The 16,532-nt window shown below is 39.6% G+C and overlaps 1 protein-coding gene and 1 pseudogene across 1 annotated transcript in view; one reads left to right on the top strand and one right to left on the bottom strand.

Annotated features, from left to right (window-relative positions):
* The window catches only part of LOC107671064 (extracellular calcium-sensing receptor-like), a 16,114-nt pseudogene extending 14,597 nt beyond the window's left edge, over nt 1-1,517 (top strand).
* Nucleotides 1,518-4,253: 2,736 nt separating this feature from the next.
* Nucleotides 4,254-16,532, bottom strand: part of LOC107671063 (extracellular calcium-sensing receptor-like) — a 13,835-nt gene continuing 1,556 nt past the window's right edge. The window contains exons 3-12 of the mRNA XM_016463908.1: nt 13,658-13,883; nt 13,494-13,559; nt 13,166-13,416; nt 12,966-13,025; nt 11,850-11,931; nt 8,066-8,332; nt 7,006-7,833; nt 6,642-6,869; nt 5,262-5,385; nt 4,254-5,167 (exon numbers count right to left, since the gene is read on the bottom strand). Coding sequence (XP_016319394.1) covers nt 4,254-5,167; nt 5,262-5,385; nt 6,642-6,869; nt 7,006-7,833; nt 8,066-8,332; nt 11,850-11,931; nt 12,966-13,025; nt 13,166-13,416; nt 13,494-13,559; nt 13,658-13,883 — 3,046 coding nt within the window. The remainder of the gene's footprint in view (nt 5,168-5,261; nt 5,386-6,641; nt 6,870-7,005; nt 7,834-8,065; nt 8,333-11,849; nt 11,932-12,965; nt 13,026-13,165; nt 13,417-13,493; nt 13,560-13,657; nt 13,884-16,532) is intronic.

The raw sequence follows: 16,532 nt of genomic DNA, 5'->3' as shown, positions 1-16,532 counted from the left end.
ATTATTACTTCTAGAAACAACAGAAATAATAATAATAATAATAATAATAATGATAAAACAATTGTGTCTCCAAAAGTAAGAATAAACTACGAATTCAAGTAAAATTCAGTCATCTTATAAAAAGTGAGCCATCTTACTTTTAAAATCACTTCCTATGACAACTAATAAGAAGTTTAGTATCACGGAATTCTGGCAAAACTTTAAAAATCATTATTGAAAGAAAAATTGGATGGTTCATATCATAAAATAAATTATTACACTATTATGGTCTCCGGTCTGAAAAAACCTGCATGTGATTTGGCATTTCTTTATATTTACACAGTTTACTAATGCTGCTCAAATGTGCAGTTAATGTACTGACACAAAAATATATATTGAATTTTACAAATATAACTGATGTAAATGACAAAAATAAAATTTAAGGCTGATGTCTCTATTCATTTTCACAGAAGCAAAGCAGCAGATGTTATAAATAAAAACAGTTAACAATGTTATTGAATAGAATATATTAAAACCGTTATTGCATGACATAGGCCTATTCTTATAGGCTACACAGACAAAACAGTCAGAGATGCGTTTATGCATTTGTTCCCCCATTTTATGCATTAGTAGTAAATCAAGACTTCGCAAGTTCTCTTGTAAAATAAAATAATAATAAAAAAACGTGGAATAAACTGTACAGAAAGCGAGTAAAGAAATTTCAACATTAGGCTACTAAAAAGGTCTCGCAAAAACAAAAAACTTAAAAGGTCAGTTTAATCTCGCAAAAATAAAAAATGTGAGTACACTGCACAATTAATCTCTTACACTGCATCTTTGTTGTTTATGATGAATTTGGTGCGTGCACGTACACCGCTTTTATTATTATTGCAGCTTAGATGTTCAAATAGCTGCAGTACTCCGACTTTGCCACAAGGAAAAGTGCGTATGTCTGCTCAGACCCTGACGTGGTGGTAAGTACTTTTCCACGTCAAAGACCGTTTTTATAAATATGAACGTTGCCGGGGATTTTAGCGTACGCACACTCTAAGATCAAATCTGTGTGTATGCACATTTTATAAATGAGGCCCCTGGTCTTTACCAGTGTCCAGGTGGTTATCTGTGCCATTTGGCTCTCTGTCAGTCCACCTTCACCTCACCGTAACTTTGGAATCCAAGGGTCAAAGGTCATCCTTGAGTGCACAGTTGCGTCAGCTGTGGGATTCGCCCGTGTACTGGGCTACATTGGCTTTCTGGCTGCTGTCTGTTTCCTGCTGGCCTTCTTTGCCTGTAAACTTCCAGATTTTTTGAATGAAGCAAAATTAATTACTTTCAGCATGCTGATCTTCTGTGCTGTGTGGATTGCATTTGTGCCAGCATATGTCAGCTCGCCAGGGAAGTACAGCATAGCAGTGGAAATTTTTGCCATATTGGCCTCTAGTTTTGGACTCTTGTTTTGTATCTTTGTCCCAAAATGTTGCAATATTTTACTCAAGCCAGAAAACAACAATAACACGTTTCTTATGGGAAAAGCATGAATATACAGGTGAGAAATTTTCTTTTCTGTTTTGTGATTCTGTTTCCCTATAATAAAGCTGTTCTGAGTCACAGTCATGGTTGTTTTTGTTATTCATTTAGTGCAAGGGCTTCTCAAATCTGTCCTGAAGATTTTGTCCAATTTTCACAAGTACATTTTCCAAAACAGACAAAAGTGATCACACATTTCATTCAAAGCCTGCTATGAATATGTCCTAAAATGTAGAATTGTTTTCTTTCACACAACTTCTATTTCAAAATATAATGCAGAGTGGGTTAAAGTCTACAAACCCCTATAAAAATGCAGCTTTCTGAGATGTAAAAAATGAATTTAAGTAAAATCTAATCGGAGAACAAGAAATAAGGCACAGGATAGCATCAAATCACAGGTCATGTGATTATGCAGAGATATATTCTCAGGATCTTGTGATTGTCAGTAACAAATAAATGGTGGTTTAATATCCCTGTCTCCACCCATGTGTCATATCATCTTTCATCAAAAAAACAAACCATGTTGATCCAACATGTCAATCTCAGCCAAAATTATGGTTTGGATGAAAAATTAACATTGTATCAATGTCACCTTGCTCTCTGGGTTTGAACATCATAGAACATCAGTGGAGATAATTATATGAAAACCCCCACTCCACACCTTTAAGTTAAGTTTTTAGAATTGTTTTTTTTTTTAATTATTATTTAGGTTTGGGCTCTAACTGGGCAGCACTACAATGAAGGAAAGTTCTTCTTTTTTTTTTTTTTAAATCCTTTATTTTTCCAGGAAGGTCCCATTGAGATTAAAAGAAATCTCTTTCAAGGAGTCCTGGCCAAGATGACTGTACAAACAAAGAGTTTCACATAAATTTAAAAGGTTATACAACACACAGAACAGAATTACAGACAAACAAAGCAAAACAATAATCATAAATCAACAGCCTAACTCCAAAGGAAAACGTCTTAGTTACTTATGTAACCATGGTTCCCTGAGTAGGGAACGAGACACTGCGTCCTCTAGGGGTCGCTATGGGGAAACGACTCGTCGTGACCCAGACAAAGCACCCTTCTTGACTGTTAACATTGATGAAGTATAGTTATCTACAGAAACACATTGAGTTCTATCTGATAAATAATTTTTAAACCACCCTAAGGCCATATTACTGAGGCCTATACTCTTAAGTCTCTGTAACAATAAGGCATGATCCACCAAATCAAACGCTTTTGTCAAATCGACGAATAAAGCCGCACAATGCTGTCTCTTATCCAAGGCGGAAATTAAATCATTAGTAACTAGGGTAGCAGCCATTATCATACTATGGCCCGCTCTAAACCCTGACTGAAATACGTTTAAAATATTATGTCTAAGTATTCTTTCATTTGTTCACTTATCAAAGATTCAAATACTTTTGCTAGAACCGATAGTCTGGAAATAGGGCGATAATTATTCAAATCAGAGGAATCTCCTCCCTTTAATAGAGGCATAACCATAGCTGATTTCCAAGACGACGTAATAACATTAGTTAATAAACTTAAATTAAAAATCGACGCAATTGGTTCAGCAATAATGTCTGCAGAGACTTTTAAAAAAATTGGATCTATTTTATCAGGCCCAGCTGACTTCTTACAATCTAAATCTGACAATAATTTATAAACTTGAGTGGACAATATAGGGGTAAAAGAAAATAAGTCTGTTCTAATCAATTCATCAATGCCCTGTTCATCAATATCCAATGAATGATTCGTGCTTATAATCGAACTGGCAGAGATCAAATATCTATTAAATGTATTAACCATATCAGCCTTATCAGAAATTAGTCTTTGGTTCAGTTTTAAAACATTTGGACAACTAGTAAATTTATTTGATCCTATAAGAGATTGTGTTAATTTCCTAAATTTAGAGGGATCATTCATATTATCATTAATCAGATTATAATAATACTGATTTTTAGAAATTTTTATCAATTTTGTGCATTTATTCCATAATAATCTATAACGAGACCAGTCATCAATACTATTAGTTTTCTTTGCTGTGGACCAAGCTATATTCCTTTGCCTGACAAGGTTTGAGACAGATTTGTTGAACCAGGGATTATTTTTTCCACTCACCCTAAATCTGTGGAAAGGAGCATGTTTATTACAAATTTCCCAAAAAGTAGATTTTAAATAATCCCAAAATACAGCCACATCAGGTGAAATTTCCCGTAAATGACTATTATACACATCGTGCAAAAAAAGCTTGTACATTGAAAATTTTAAATACCTGTTTATATATAAATCTGGGTGAACTCTTAAGCATCTTAAAATCCTCACACACGATATTGCACAGTGGTCACTAATATCATTACAACAAATTCCAATCGCAGAGAAAACATGGGGTACATTAGTTAAAATAACATCAATCAAAGATGATTTGTTAGTATCCTTTCCATTTAGATGAGTCTGTGAATTTATCAGTCGGCCCAGCATATGAGGGAGATGCTGATAAAAAAAAAAAAAACCTTAAGCAATTAAAACTGTAGTAAAAAGCATTTATTTATTTATTTGTTTATTTATTACAATTTACTGTTACTTTAGTGAGTATATCATGTTTCAATACATTACAGGCATTGCATGAGTCATCTGCATGTACTGTAAGACACGTGTTTTAATTACATACAATAGGAACACTAATACATATGTCTACAAGCAGAGCATTGATTGATTTGAAGGCTCATACACTAGAGATATGCAGACAGGATGTTAAACTATTTCTTTTGTGTTTCTCTTCCCATGATGGCATTTTTAGTGTTTCTCTCTGGATGTAAAAGGATGATGTAGCACTTTGGGGCAAATATGGCCACCAGTAATCCAAAACTAGAAGCTAAAATGGCAAATATCTCCACAGCTACTGCATATTTCCCTGGTGAGCTTACATATGCTGGAACAAACGCAATCCACACAGCACAGAAGATCAACATGCTAAATGTGATGAACTTTGTTTCATTAAAGTTATCTGGAAGATTTCTTGCCAGGAAGGCTAACAGGAAACTTACTGCTGCCAACAGTCCAATGTATCCCAACAGCATAGAAAAACCAGCCACTGAGCCTATAGCACATTCATATACTATTTTAGATCGGATATACTGGTTGTTTTTATGTGGTGTTGGAGAGGCAGTTGATAGCCAGACTGCACATATCACAACCTGGAGGGCTGTTAGGACCAGAACAGTGCATCTTTGTTGAACTGCTCCAAACCATTTCATAGCGCCTTTGCCCTCTGGTCGAGATGACTTGAAAACGGCTATCACCACCATAGTCTTGACCAGGATGCTGGAAATGCACAGGACAAAGCTTATGCCAAACACAGCATGTCTTAACTGACACGTCCATAACTGCGGCTGGCCGATGAACAGCAGCACACACAGGAAACACATTTTGAGTGACACCAGCAGCAGGAAACTGAGCTCTGAGTTGTTGGCACGAACTATGGGAGTGTTACGGTGAAGAGTGAAGACGATCATCACAAGAGCACAAAAGCAAGTGCCAAGAAGAGATGCAGTGGTCAGAGAGATGCCCAGAGGATCTTCATAGGACAGAAATTCTACTTCTTTCGGGACACACTGATCATTATCTGGACTGGACCAGAACTCATCTGGACATGTTGTGCACTCAATAGCATCTGTGATTAAGTAAGAGAGAGAAAGTGAAAATGTAAGAGGGAACTGAGTTACATTCAAATTTTCAAACATTAATCTCCACAATAAAATAAACACCTGTTGTGTTTGAAATCTCTCCATCTCCGCATGGCAGGCAGTCAAAACAGCAGACAGGAAGGCCCTTGCGTGTGGCTCGTCTGGTGCCTGGGGGGCAGCTCTCACTGCACACAGACCTTGGGGGCTGAAAGAGACACCAACTGTTATTAGTGATGTGTTTCTCATCTTTTTTACATAATGACAATCTTGGCCTCTATTAATTATTCTCATTTGTCTTATCATGGTATTGACTACTATTTGAAGAGTTTGGTTCCAAAAAAAAATTGAGTTTCCGCCAAAATCAGTAAAATCAGTAACGCGATATCCGCCGCGTTATTCTGTCATGTTTTCTCCCTTTCTTTCCAAACTGCGACAAATGCCAGTCTCCCTTCTCTGCAGAATGCGATATATCCGCTCAACCAATCACAGAGCACCATTCCACGCACTCTAGACAGTAATGGCAGCTCTGTGAATACACCCGGCATCCTAGTTTTCCTCATCTACTTTGTACTCCGTGATCAACAAACAAACTTTGGGCTGTACGATAAATCGCATGTGATTGTCATGCGCATCTCGTCAGTAAAGCCGGTTCTGTGATTAATAGTAAATCTCCATCACGTGCTTTCAGATGGAGCGGCATTTAATACACAGAGCCGTAGATCACTGACAAGCTATGCAATATCGCATTCATAATCGCAGATGAGTCGCATTCGATTATGAACGCAATATTGCGTAGCTTATCAGTGTTTTTATTAATGCCATTTATGTTTTTGTTAATACAGTGTATAGCACTAGTCAACTAAACGAATGTAACATGGCAAAGATGAATGCACTTTTGGAAGTTGAATGTAAGGGAAATGTCATTTTGGAATTTCTGTGGTCTAATGTGATATTGTTGTTCATGTTCTTGTTCATGATGAAATTTTCTTTTATTGCTGACTGATTGAATGTATTTTTAGTCCAGTGCCTGTATATAAGATTAGTATTGACCAAGTTCAGAGGCATATGTGGATTAACCATGTTGTGTATTTTCAACAGTTTCAATATGAAAAATAACTTTTATATTGATTCAATGGATTTATTGCATTTTGAAAAAAAACAAAAAAAACAAACAAACCGTGTCATGGATTTATTGCATTTTGGGGGAAAAAATTATTAATTTTATAATAAATCTTTGAAAATCTAAATCTGGATTTGAATTTTTAATGTTATTATAACCTAAAGATGCTATGTGAATGTTTGAAACAGAAAATACTGTTTTTCATCTTGCCACTTTCTTGGTAAAGAAAACACATTTTTACTCAAATTAATCAAAATGGATTTATAGCGTTTTGGAACCAAACTCTTAATTTAGACTGCATATCTGCAAAAAGGATGACATTAACAAGCAATGTTAGTTACTTTTTTTGTCTCAAAGTTCCAGTATATCGCATCCTCATCCAGTGTGAGCACTATCCCTGTTGTCACTCCTTCACTTACTACACCAACTGTGTAGATCCTTATTGATCCATCAGAGCTTGGCTGCCAGTTCAACACATCATAGATGGCCAGAGCATCTCCATTCTTATCAAATGACACATGATCCCCAAAACCTGTGGTGAAGTTCACTTTCTGTAGGTAGTGAACCAGCTGTACAGTTTGTAGACAGGACAGGTGTTATATGTTTATCTGAAATTTGAATTAATATAAAGCAAATATTTTGCTTTTACACATTCAGCTGATCTATATGCCTAAAGAGAATCTTTACTATAGCTGTGGGTCTTACCTGCCAGGGTTTCAGGTTTGTTATGTCGGCACAGCTGTTCCCACTGAATGGTCCTCTCCCCTCCTCACACTGCATCAGGTCATGAAGCGCATGTGCCAGAGCATAAACTGCCTTATAGACATTATAAGCTGCTCTCAACCCAGAAACATCAGTGTATGGTGTGTTTGTGGTGATCAGATCCTCCTCTCCTGTACATACATTTTTCACTTGCTCTCCATCTTTCACCGTACCCCCAGTTTCATAACTGCACCCGAACATGTTCTCCCAGAAGATCCTCAGCATATTATTTCTTGGTTCATTGCTGGGACGAATACGGAGCAAAAAGTCATGAAGCCCCTGGATCTTTCCACGTCTAACGGCAATGCCCAGTGTGCCCCCCAAGAAGGGCAGTAAACGTGGTGTGTGGTATACAGGTGAGGTGGCCCAAGCTTCACTCGCAATCCACTGCCTGCCTGTCATGTTCTGCGACACCACCTCCTCCATCAAAGGTAACAAAAAGGATGAAGTGGAAAAAACAACCACCACTCTAGCTGTAGAGGCCCGAATCACACCTGTTATATGCTGGATATCTCTGGGGTTGTTATCATGGGGTAGGATTTCAGAAAAAGCAACACAATGTCCAAACAGCTGCATTTCCTGCTGGAAGGACTGAGCAGCGTAGACGCCATAATCATCATCACTGTAGATGAGACCAACCCAGGTCCATCCAAAATGCCTCAAGATTTGAATCATAGCCCGCACCTGGAAGGCATCGCTGGGGATTGTTCTGAAGAAAGAGGGGTACTTTTTCCTGTCACTCAAACAGGAGCAGGTGGCGTAGTAACTAACCTAATAAGTTAGATGGTGAGAAAGAGTAGAAGACATGAGACGGAAAAGAATAGACTGACAATCAACAAAAATGATCAGTGCTTTTGTCATTTTTTTCATGCACAAGCAGATGATAAAGTAAGGTCTGAAGAAACAGATCAAGGATATATATTATTGAAAAGGAAACAGCATTTAACTGAAAAGTGCAAAAATATGCATACAGTGTATTTGTACTTTTTTCATCTCATCTTACTATAGGTACTCTAAATAGTCCCAGAACACTGGAAATCGCAATGGAAGGAGTTGAACTTGGATCACCCACAATACCAACTACTGGCGGAGGACCAGTGCAGTTGAGGTTGGAGAAGGACTTCTCAGTCCCACTAATTAGGGATATGGCAGCCCGAAATGCCATTCCTAGTCTCACACAGTTGTCATAAAGATGGTAACCAAGAGTGATGTTAGGCAGTAAGTTTGGATTCTTATTGATCTCATCTATTGCGAAAGCCACCAAACCCATCTTGAGTGTTTGTTGCTAAAAAGCTAATTTTTTAGTTACATCTGACCATAGAAGCCAGTCCCATTTGAAGTTCCAGTCGTGTCTGACAACAGAATATGATGGGGATTGTTTTTGGATGAGAGCATTTTCTTGAAACCCTCCCTGTGGTGTAGGTGCTGTTTGATTTATTTATTTTTTTAAGGTTTTCTGACCCTGAGACTCAACTATTTTATGCAATTCTCCAGCTGTGGTCCTTGGAGAGTCTTTAGCCACTCAAACTCTCCTTCTCACCGTGCATTAGGACAATATAGACACACGTCCTCTTCCAGGAAGATTTGTAACATTTTCTGTTGATTGGAAATTCTTAAATTGTAAATATGAATGGGAATATACTTCACAGATATTTTACTCATAAGAATTTCCAGGGGTACCAATAATTGTGTCCAACGTGTATTTGAGAAAAAAACATTTATGTCATAATGATATTTCCCCCCATTTTAAATTCTTATTCTCCAATGAAAGGTTAGATTTATGTGAATTTTTTAAATAATAGATCAAAATGATTAACAATGCAGATTTATTTTCACAGCCTTCTTTGATCATATTTACCAAGGGTGCCAATAATTCTGACCACGACTAATATATATATATATTTTTTTGTTTTGTTTTGTTTTTGCTACAATACTTCTTTCTCACTAGAGATGACATCAAAAGTGGAAAAAGTTGGTCAGAAATGATCTTTCTTTCTTTCTTTCTTTCTAGATCAACTGTCATGGATTTTTTTATTTTTATTTTACAATACTATTAAGACAAACCAATTATCACAAAAACAATCAAATCCCACTAAATCAACATATGATTAAAAATGTATTCATCCTCTACAACAAAGCAAAGTACATTTTTGTAGTACCAAATACTGGATAATCTTTTTCAGATCAAACTATAGTAATTAAAATCTATTTTTAAACAAGCTTTCAACATTTTAACAAATATGAATAACACATCATCATCTGTAGATCCCTCCACCCTATTTCGTCTACTCATATATACAGCCATCTTTGCTTTTTTCAAAATAAAATTAAAAAGCTGACACTGCTCCCTCTTTTTCTGTGAATACCTATAACCTAGAATAAACATCTGTTTAGAAAAAAACTACACCAAACAAATTAAAATGATTCTCCAGCATGGAAAACAGAAGCAAGAGACGGCAACAATCCATAAAACAATGAAAAACTGTTTCACGCAGAGTACAGAAAGGACAGTTTTTATTAACATCAGAGTTTAAAACAAAACGTTTAACGGGGTCATATGATGCGATTTCAATTTTTCCTTTCTCTTTGGAGTGTTACAAGCTCTTGGTGCATAAAGAAGATCTGTAAAGTTGCAAAGACTAAAGTCTCAAATCCAAAGAGATATTCTTTATAAAAGTTAAGAGTCAACCACGCCTACCTAATACGGCTCGTTCTAACACGCCCCCACATGTCTACGTCACGATGTGGGAAGAACACCGCCCAAATGTTCATGCAAAGAAAGAAGGCATAACTTTTATTCTCGCTGTAGTATTGTTGTTGCCGCCGCCACCAAGTCATGAAGGCGCTGTGTTTCATTGTGAAAGCAAAACTACTTTGGTTGGCCTTCCAAAAGAGGACAATATCTGCTTCGTCATGCCTGGAGCTGATCCATGCTGGTCGCTGAAGGAATACATCAACTTCGCGCTGTCGATCGCCGGAACGGAAGCGGAGTCCAGCCTGGGGTCGTCACATGTGGTTGCCGCAAGCTCCTTCGTGGAATCCGCCGGCCGCGCCGTTCTCAAGCCTGCCCGCCTCTGCTCACTCAAGCCAGCCTCCGCACACTCTAAGCCGCCGCTTACCAAATACACAAAATAATGTTATTTTTAGCAGCATCATATGACCCCTTTAAAAACATTAAAACAACAACAACATGTAAAACCCTCCATTGCAGATCAGCAATAATGGTGGTTTGCACAGTGCTCTCCATTCAGGTCCAACACTATCAACCAGACTTAAACAAGCTCTCCAAGGAGTGTCCATTTTACCATTTAATTTGTCTCTGTGCAGAACTTTAACAAATAAAGTGTACAACAATTTCTTATCAGCATCATGTACAGACACAAAGGAATTAGCCTTTTCTAAAAATAGTCCTGTATAATCCTTAAAATCTGGGAGAACCCTTATCGAAGGAAAAATATCATTACCATTGAGTTGAACAGAACCGTTACAATACAGATGCAGCAAAGTATGCTCAGAGACTGTTAAAACTTCTCTCCACTTATTGAATAACAATGTGATTACATAAGTGGAGTTTATCTTTAAATGAGCGGCAAGGAGATGATCATTGTCCATGTTTGCACCTGTAAACTAAATTAAATATCCCAAAGTCACTACATTGGACAAACAAAATTTCTTGAGTAGACTAGGACCCATTTGACAGGTTGTACTCAAATGTCCCGAGTCCCGTGTAAGACTGGCTCTTGAAGCAACCAGTACAATGAATCATGACATCCCATCCTCTCACATTTGAACAAATTCCACACTTTGACCAATCCACGAATAAAAGCCAGCAGTCCATTAGAGTTTAATTGTTTTAAGTCCATTTCACGAGTTCACAATTACATATAATTAGATGGAGTATAGTAATGCATATTGGGCATGCTGGGAATGGCCCGAACTCAGAGTACTCCCCCCGTATAAGTGTAGTTAGAACTCGAAGTGAGGAGATGGGGCGGTGGAGGGATGCTGATAAACTGTCAAAGGATAGAGGTAAGTCTGCTGTATTTATACCTCTCGGTGTTAATTGACTTGAGTGGGCTCCTCTTGTGTTAATTAGGCTAAGTATCTGACGTGCTCCTCCCGAACTTTGTTAATAAAACATCAAGAACAAAGTTCTGCTCAGTCCCAGTCCACCCAACTGATTCAAAATAATGCATGCTAGCAGTCTCCACACCAGGTCTGCAGGACCACACAGAAATCTCTGTATGAACTGGAATAAAAAAAATAATGGAACTGAATTTGCAGGATAGTGTGTTGATTTATGCTAACAGGAACACTAGCTTATTTTTTTATCTCATATCTGTGTTAATATTTCCAGATAATTTTAATCCTGTAAAATTTTGTAAAATACACAAGCACTGTTTAATGTAATTTAAGTGTAATTAACTCATCTTTTCCAAAGAAAACAGTGCTAGTTCTCAAGCAAGTGTGTTGCACATATTGTAACATCCAAAGTAATTAGATTCAGTCTTATAACTAATAAAACCAGTTTTATTTTATGCAAGGCAAAATGCTTTTCCATCATGCAAAAATACACTGACTGACGCATTTAAGTGATTAGCATCTCATCCCTGTATGTTGCTTTGCATAATATAAAATTATTGACAGCACAGTAAAGACTTTATAGATAAAATAAAATTTATATAAATCTTTATTTCAGTGAAGAAATGCACCAATTCAGCGGTGCTGAGATTGACCCATCTACTAACCCAGTGGCTGTGTAACACAACAATGTCTCAGGTTATTACTGTAACCATGGTTCCCTGAGAGTGAACAAGTCGCTGTGTCACAAACAGTGAAACTGTGGGAACACCTCTGTGTGATTGGGTCCTGAAGCACATGTGAAATCAGTCCAATGGCATGGCGGAAAGTCACAGGTGGGGTGATGTGATGACCAGTAAACTTCAAAGTGCATCCGGAACAAACAAAGTTAGCTTCTGATAGATTGAAGCAAGTCGCTCAAAGCGATGGAGGAAGTATGGTAAGGTGACACAGCATCTCTTTCAGATTACGAATGTAAACCATGTTTACAGTCGTAACATCAGACGTTCCCTATCAAAGGAACTCAAACTGCATCACAAACAGTGACGCAAACAGGTACACTTCCACCAGGCTAAATTCCCTCCAAATTTGCACCACCACCTCAGGGTGGAGCCTCCATTCCCCAGGCATCAGCCCCTGCCTCGACAGGATGTCTGGTCCCTGATTGAGGTGCCCAGGGATGTAAACTGTCCTCAGGGAGAGCACATTTCCCAGCACCCACAGGAGGACCTGGTGCACCTTGTTCACAGCTGAAAGAATCGAATCGGAGACAGGAGGGAACTAGTCTCTCGAGACTGGCCTCTGGTGTATTTAGAGTGGTCAATTTGGTGCCCTGAAGCAAATGACTGACAGGGACTGACTGAGCTGACTCGTCCAAAGACCAAGACCTGGTGCGCCAACTTGCAAAGTGGGTGTGACCGCAGACAGCCCTGATGGTTGATGTAAGAGACTACTGATGTGTTGTCTGTACGAACAAGCACATGATGGCCTCAGGTCTGGAAGAAAGAGTTTCAATACTTGGAACACGGCCAACGTCTCCAGGCAATTTATGTGCCAGGAGAGATGATGGTCTCCTCACAGACCCTGAGCTGAGCAACCATTCATGATTGCTCCTCAGCCTGTGAGGGATGCACCTGGAGCTCACAACACGGGACGCTGGGACAAGAACCAAGGCTTCTTCCACATGACTAAGGCACGAAGGCATCTGCGCATGACCTTGATCATGCGAATGGATTACCCTCGATGAAAGCCTCTTGGTCCCGAGCCACCACTCAAGTACAGCAGGCCAAAAGGTATCACGTTGGATGCTACTGCCATCAGACCCAACAGTCTCTGGAATTGTTTCACAGTGAGTGACTAGCTTAACTTCACCTTGTTCACAGCTGAAAGAATCAAATCGGAGACAGGAGACAGATGTGACACCAGATGGTCTACTAAGGTAACTAGTCTCTTTAGACTGGCCTCTGGTGTATTTAGAGTGGTCAATTCGGTGCCCTGAAGCAAATGACCGGCAGGGACTGACTGAGTTGACTTGTCCAAAGACCTCCTTGGAGGGGACGAGCATCCCAGTGCTGTAATGTCCCTGGGTGGACACTGAGACCTGAGCTTGGCGGGAACCACTGCGTCCTGAAGCACCAAGGGTAGTGGGGTTGGCAGAACAGTCCCCTGAAGGCACCGAGGAGAAACGGGCACCGTATAATGAAGTGTGAGCCACTTCACCACAGAGGAGTCTGCTCTCAGAGGCATGAGCACTGTGGCATCAAGACCTTTTACCTGGTGAAAGAGGTATCAGTCTCAAGAGACTGACCTCGTGTATAATTTGAGTAATATGCCCAGTGCCCTGAAAGGGCCTTGCTGGCAGGGAACAACCAAGCATACTTCTCCAGCACTCCTCGGAGGGATTGAGCCTCCCTGTCCTGCAACATTCATGGGCAGAGACTAGGCCAAAATGAAGACTGCTGCGTTCTGAAACACCAAAGCTGGCAGGGTGGGTAGACCGGCCTCCTTAGGGCACAGAGGAGAAGTGGGCATACGAAAACGCAGTGTGAGCCCCTTCCTTTCGGCAGCTTGAAGCATCAGAACTGAAGCCCTCCTCAAGAGGATGATGGTCCTCAGATCCATTTGCCTCTGCGAGGACTTCGGCTGCGAGTACCACCTCAACCCCAAGTCTCTCTGATGGGGGCTCGAAAACAACCCTCAGCTCCTCTAAATAGACATCTAAACTCCTCAAAGCCAGATGACTATTCCACCATTTAATTCCTCAGAATTAAATGCAGCCAAAAAAAAAACAAAACAAAATAAAACAAAAACAAAAACAACACCAACAAAACAGACAAGTGAAACACGGTCTGGATTAAAGACTGAATATACTAAATTAATATAGACAGTTCAATTCTCAAAGCCAGATGACTATTACATGATTTAATTCCTCAGAATTAAATGCAGCCAAACAACCAGACAAGTGAAACACAGTCTGGACAATAAGTTGAATATTATATTAATATAGCAAGTATGCAATTTAAAAGAATCACAAATACACAATTAATTAGTTTGCACACAGTCGGAGGAAAGAGAATGTCCCTTCTACTCAAAGTTTCCTTCCTGGCATTATTTTGATGCAGGCCCATAATGCACATATTGCCTCTGCAACGCAAAATCCGAGTCGCTTGATTTTATATCACTATATTCTATATTGCAGAAACGCCAAAAGGAGCGGAGCTAAAAATACCCCAATACTGCATGCTTGTACACGTTGGGAAACTTTGTGATGTTTTATAAACAAATTTCGGGAGGAGCACGCACAGATAATTAATACGGCCAGTTCATCATTAGTGATTACACCATTTATCCAATCAGCGCAAGAGAAAACTCCTATAAATAACCAAGTACGTCCTACCTTCATTATCTCTCGACTTTCAGCATTTGCTGATTCGCAGGTTCGCTCCTTTTGCCTTTTTACCACAGACCCAATTTCCCGTCTAACGAAAAGACCTATACTGGGGATTTTTCAGATCCTCCGCCGCAATTTGCCGGCCCCATGATCACTCCTTCTCCGCCAGAAACGGCTGCGGAGCACCAGGCTTCATCGCGGCCGCTGCTCTTCTCGACAAGCCACACGCTCTGGCCAATAGACCGTGCAAAGCCCCGAGCTCGACACTACCATCGTCCCGCACAAGACCCGGCTCTCCTTGAGTGCTGGGTCGCAGCAGCAGCAGGCCTTCAACGAGCCTGGGCCACGCCCCAGATCTCACCGCAGCAAAGCCTCACGCGCTTCCCGCTGCGGCTCAGCCTTTCACCGTGGCTCTTCCGGCCGCAGTGCCATACGCAGCCGGGCCTCCAGCTCTCTTAGCGGACGCTAGCTCAAGGCTGCCTCCGCGAACGGCGCAGGTCGTGTTGCAAATTAATTAATTTTCAGGTGAAGTCGCTAAAGGCAGGTTTTCGTGGCTAAAGTTTGTTAAACGACATTATGACATAAACGGATGTTGATGCCATTTTGTAACGACGAAGCAAATGTTTTTTCCAAAGTTTATCATCCACACTGAAATGTCTGAAAGCGTTACATTCGCCTTACTGTGCATGTATAAAACCACACTGAGATGATACAGACGGAACAGACATAAGTTTCACGCAATTCTTCTGGCAGGATCAATTAATTTATGGAAATATTTCACCATTCACTGACGCGCCCACTGCGCGCTCACTCAGAATTGATCTAAAACGCAACTGCCCTCGTGTTTTGCCGCAGGACAGCAATCGTGAGTAAATTTTCTGTCGTCTTTTTAGGTCTGTAATATGAAGAGCTTGCAAAGTAAATATCTTTAGCAACAGTATGAAAGTGAATAGCACATAACTGCAAAATTAGCCTTACCGGTATAAACATGTCTATTGGTACAATGCAGTGTTGCCAGACGTACGATAATTATCGTATTTGTAAGATAATTTTGACCTCTGTACGATGTACTACCAATAATGGGAAAAATAAATAAATAAATAAAAAATAATCCCATAATGTACGATAATTTTATGACAATTCAAATGATGGTAGTTGTAGTGATAGGGCTTCTATATTCATACACGAAATCGGCTCAGAGTGTGTTAAGAATGCATGAGGGTGCCCTGCTTTAAAGCCAACGTGCACTATGTTGCGGTCCATGATGGCAAGAACCCCCTCAACATCTGGCAACACACAGGCTTCCGATGACAGCGGCTCAGATGTGGAGTTAACCGCTGAAGTCTGTCTACACTGGATGTGACAAAGTGAGTGTTAAAAATCATTTTAATACGTCATAAATAGAACGAGGCATCAGTTTACTGTCGGGGATGTGTCGTGTCGGATCCAGTGCAAACAGTCACTGATTATAATGGTTTCTATAGTATTTCGTCGCACTGCTCACGTCCAATGTAAACACAGTAAGCCTAGTTATCTATTGTGGTAATTTGCAGGTCATGTCAAAAAGTTGTTGGTTTAGATAAATAGCTGTATTCTGTACATTGACTCGTGATAATTTTGAGCTTCTGGTACGATACTTGGACATTTCCAATCTGGCAACACTGCATGGTTGTCAACACACACCATATGCTAAAGCGTTGCAGAGCAACATCCATTTTGGTGTGCTCTTTGTCGAATTTGTCATGGTATTCGACTAATCAACTAATCTAATGACTAATCAACTTGAATTCCTTTTTTATTGACTAAAGATGATTTGTTTAGATTTTCATGTAAATCAGGAGGAGTTCGAAAAAGTAGGTTTTACAGAAAACTCAATGTCAGGAAAAGTTTCATGATGGAGAATGACATCAGGGTGCAATCGAATCATCTTGAGCCAACGAATCCAAAGGAAAACAGAATTGTTTTTTGTTTTGTTTTGTTTTTCTTGTGAGAAAAACAA

This window comes from Sinocyclocheilus anshuiensis, unplaced genomic scaffold (genome assembly GCF_001515605.1).
Source record: "Sinocyclocheilus anshuiensis isolate Anshui unplaced genomic scaffold, SAMN03320099.WGS_v1.1 scaffold1382, whole genome shotgun sequence".
Lineage (NCBI taxonomy): Eukaryota > Metazoa > Chordata > Actinopteri > Cypriniformes > Cyprinidae > Sinocyclocheilus > Sinocyclocheilus anshuiensis.
Note: the sequence above shows the minus strand (reverse complement) of the source record. Positions and strands in the feature narration are given on the sequence as shown.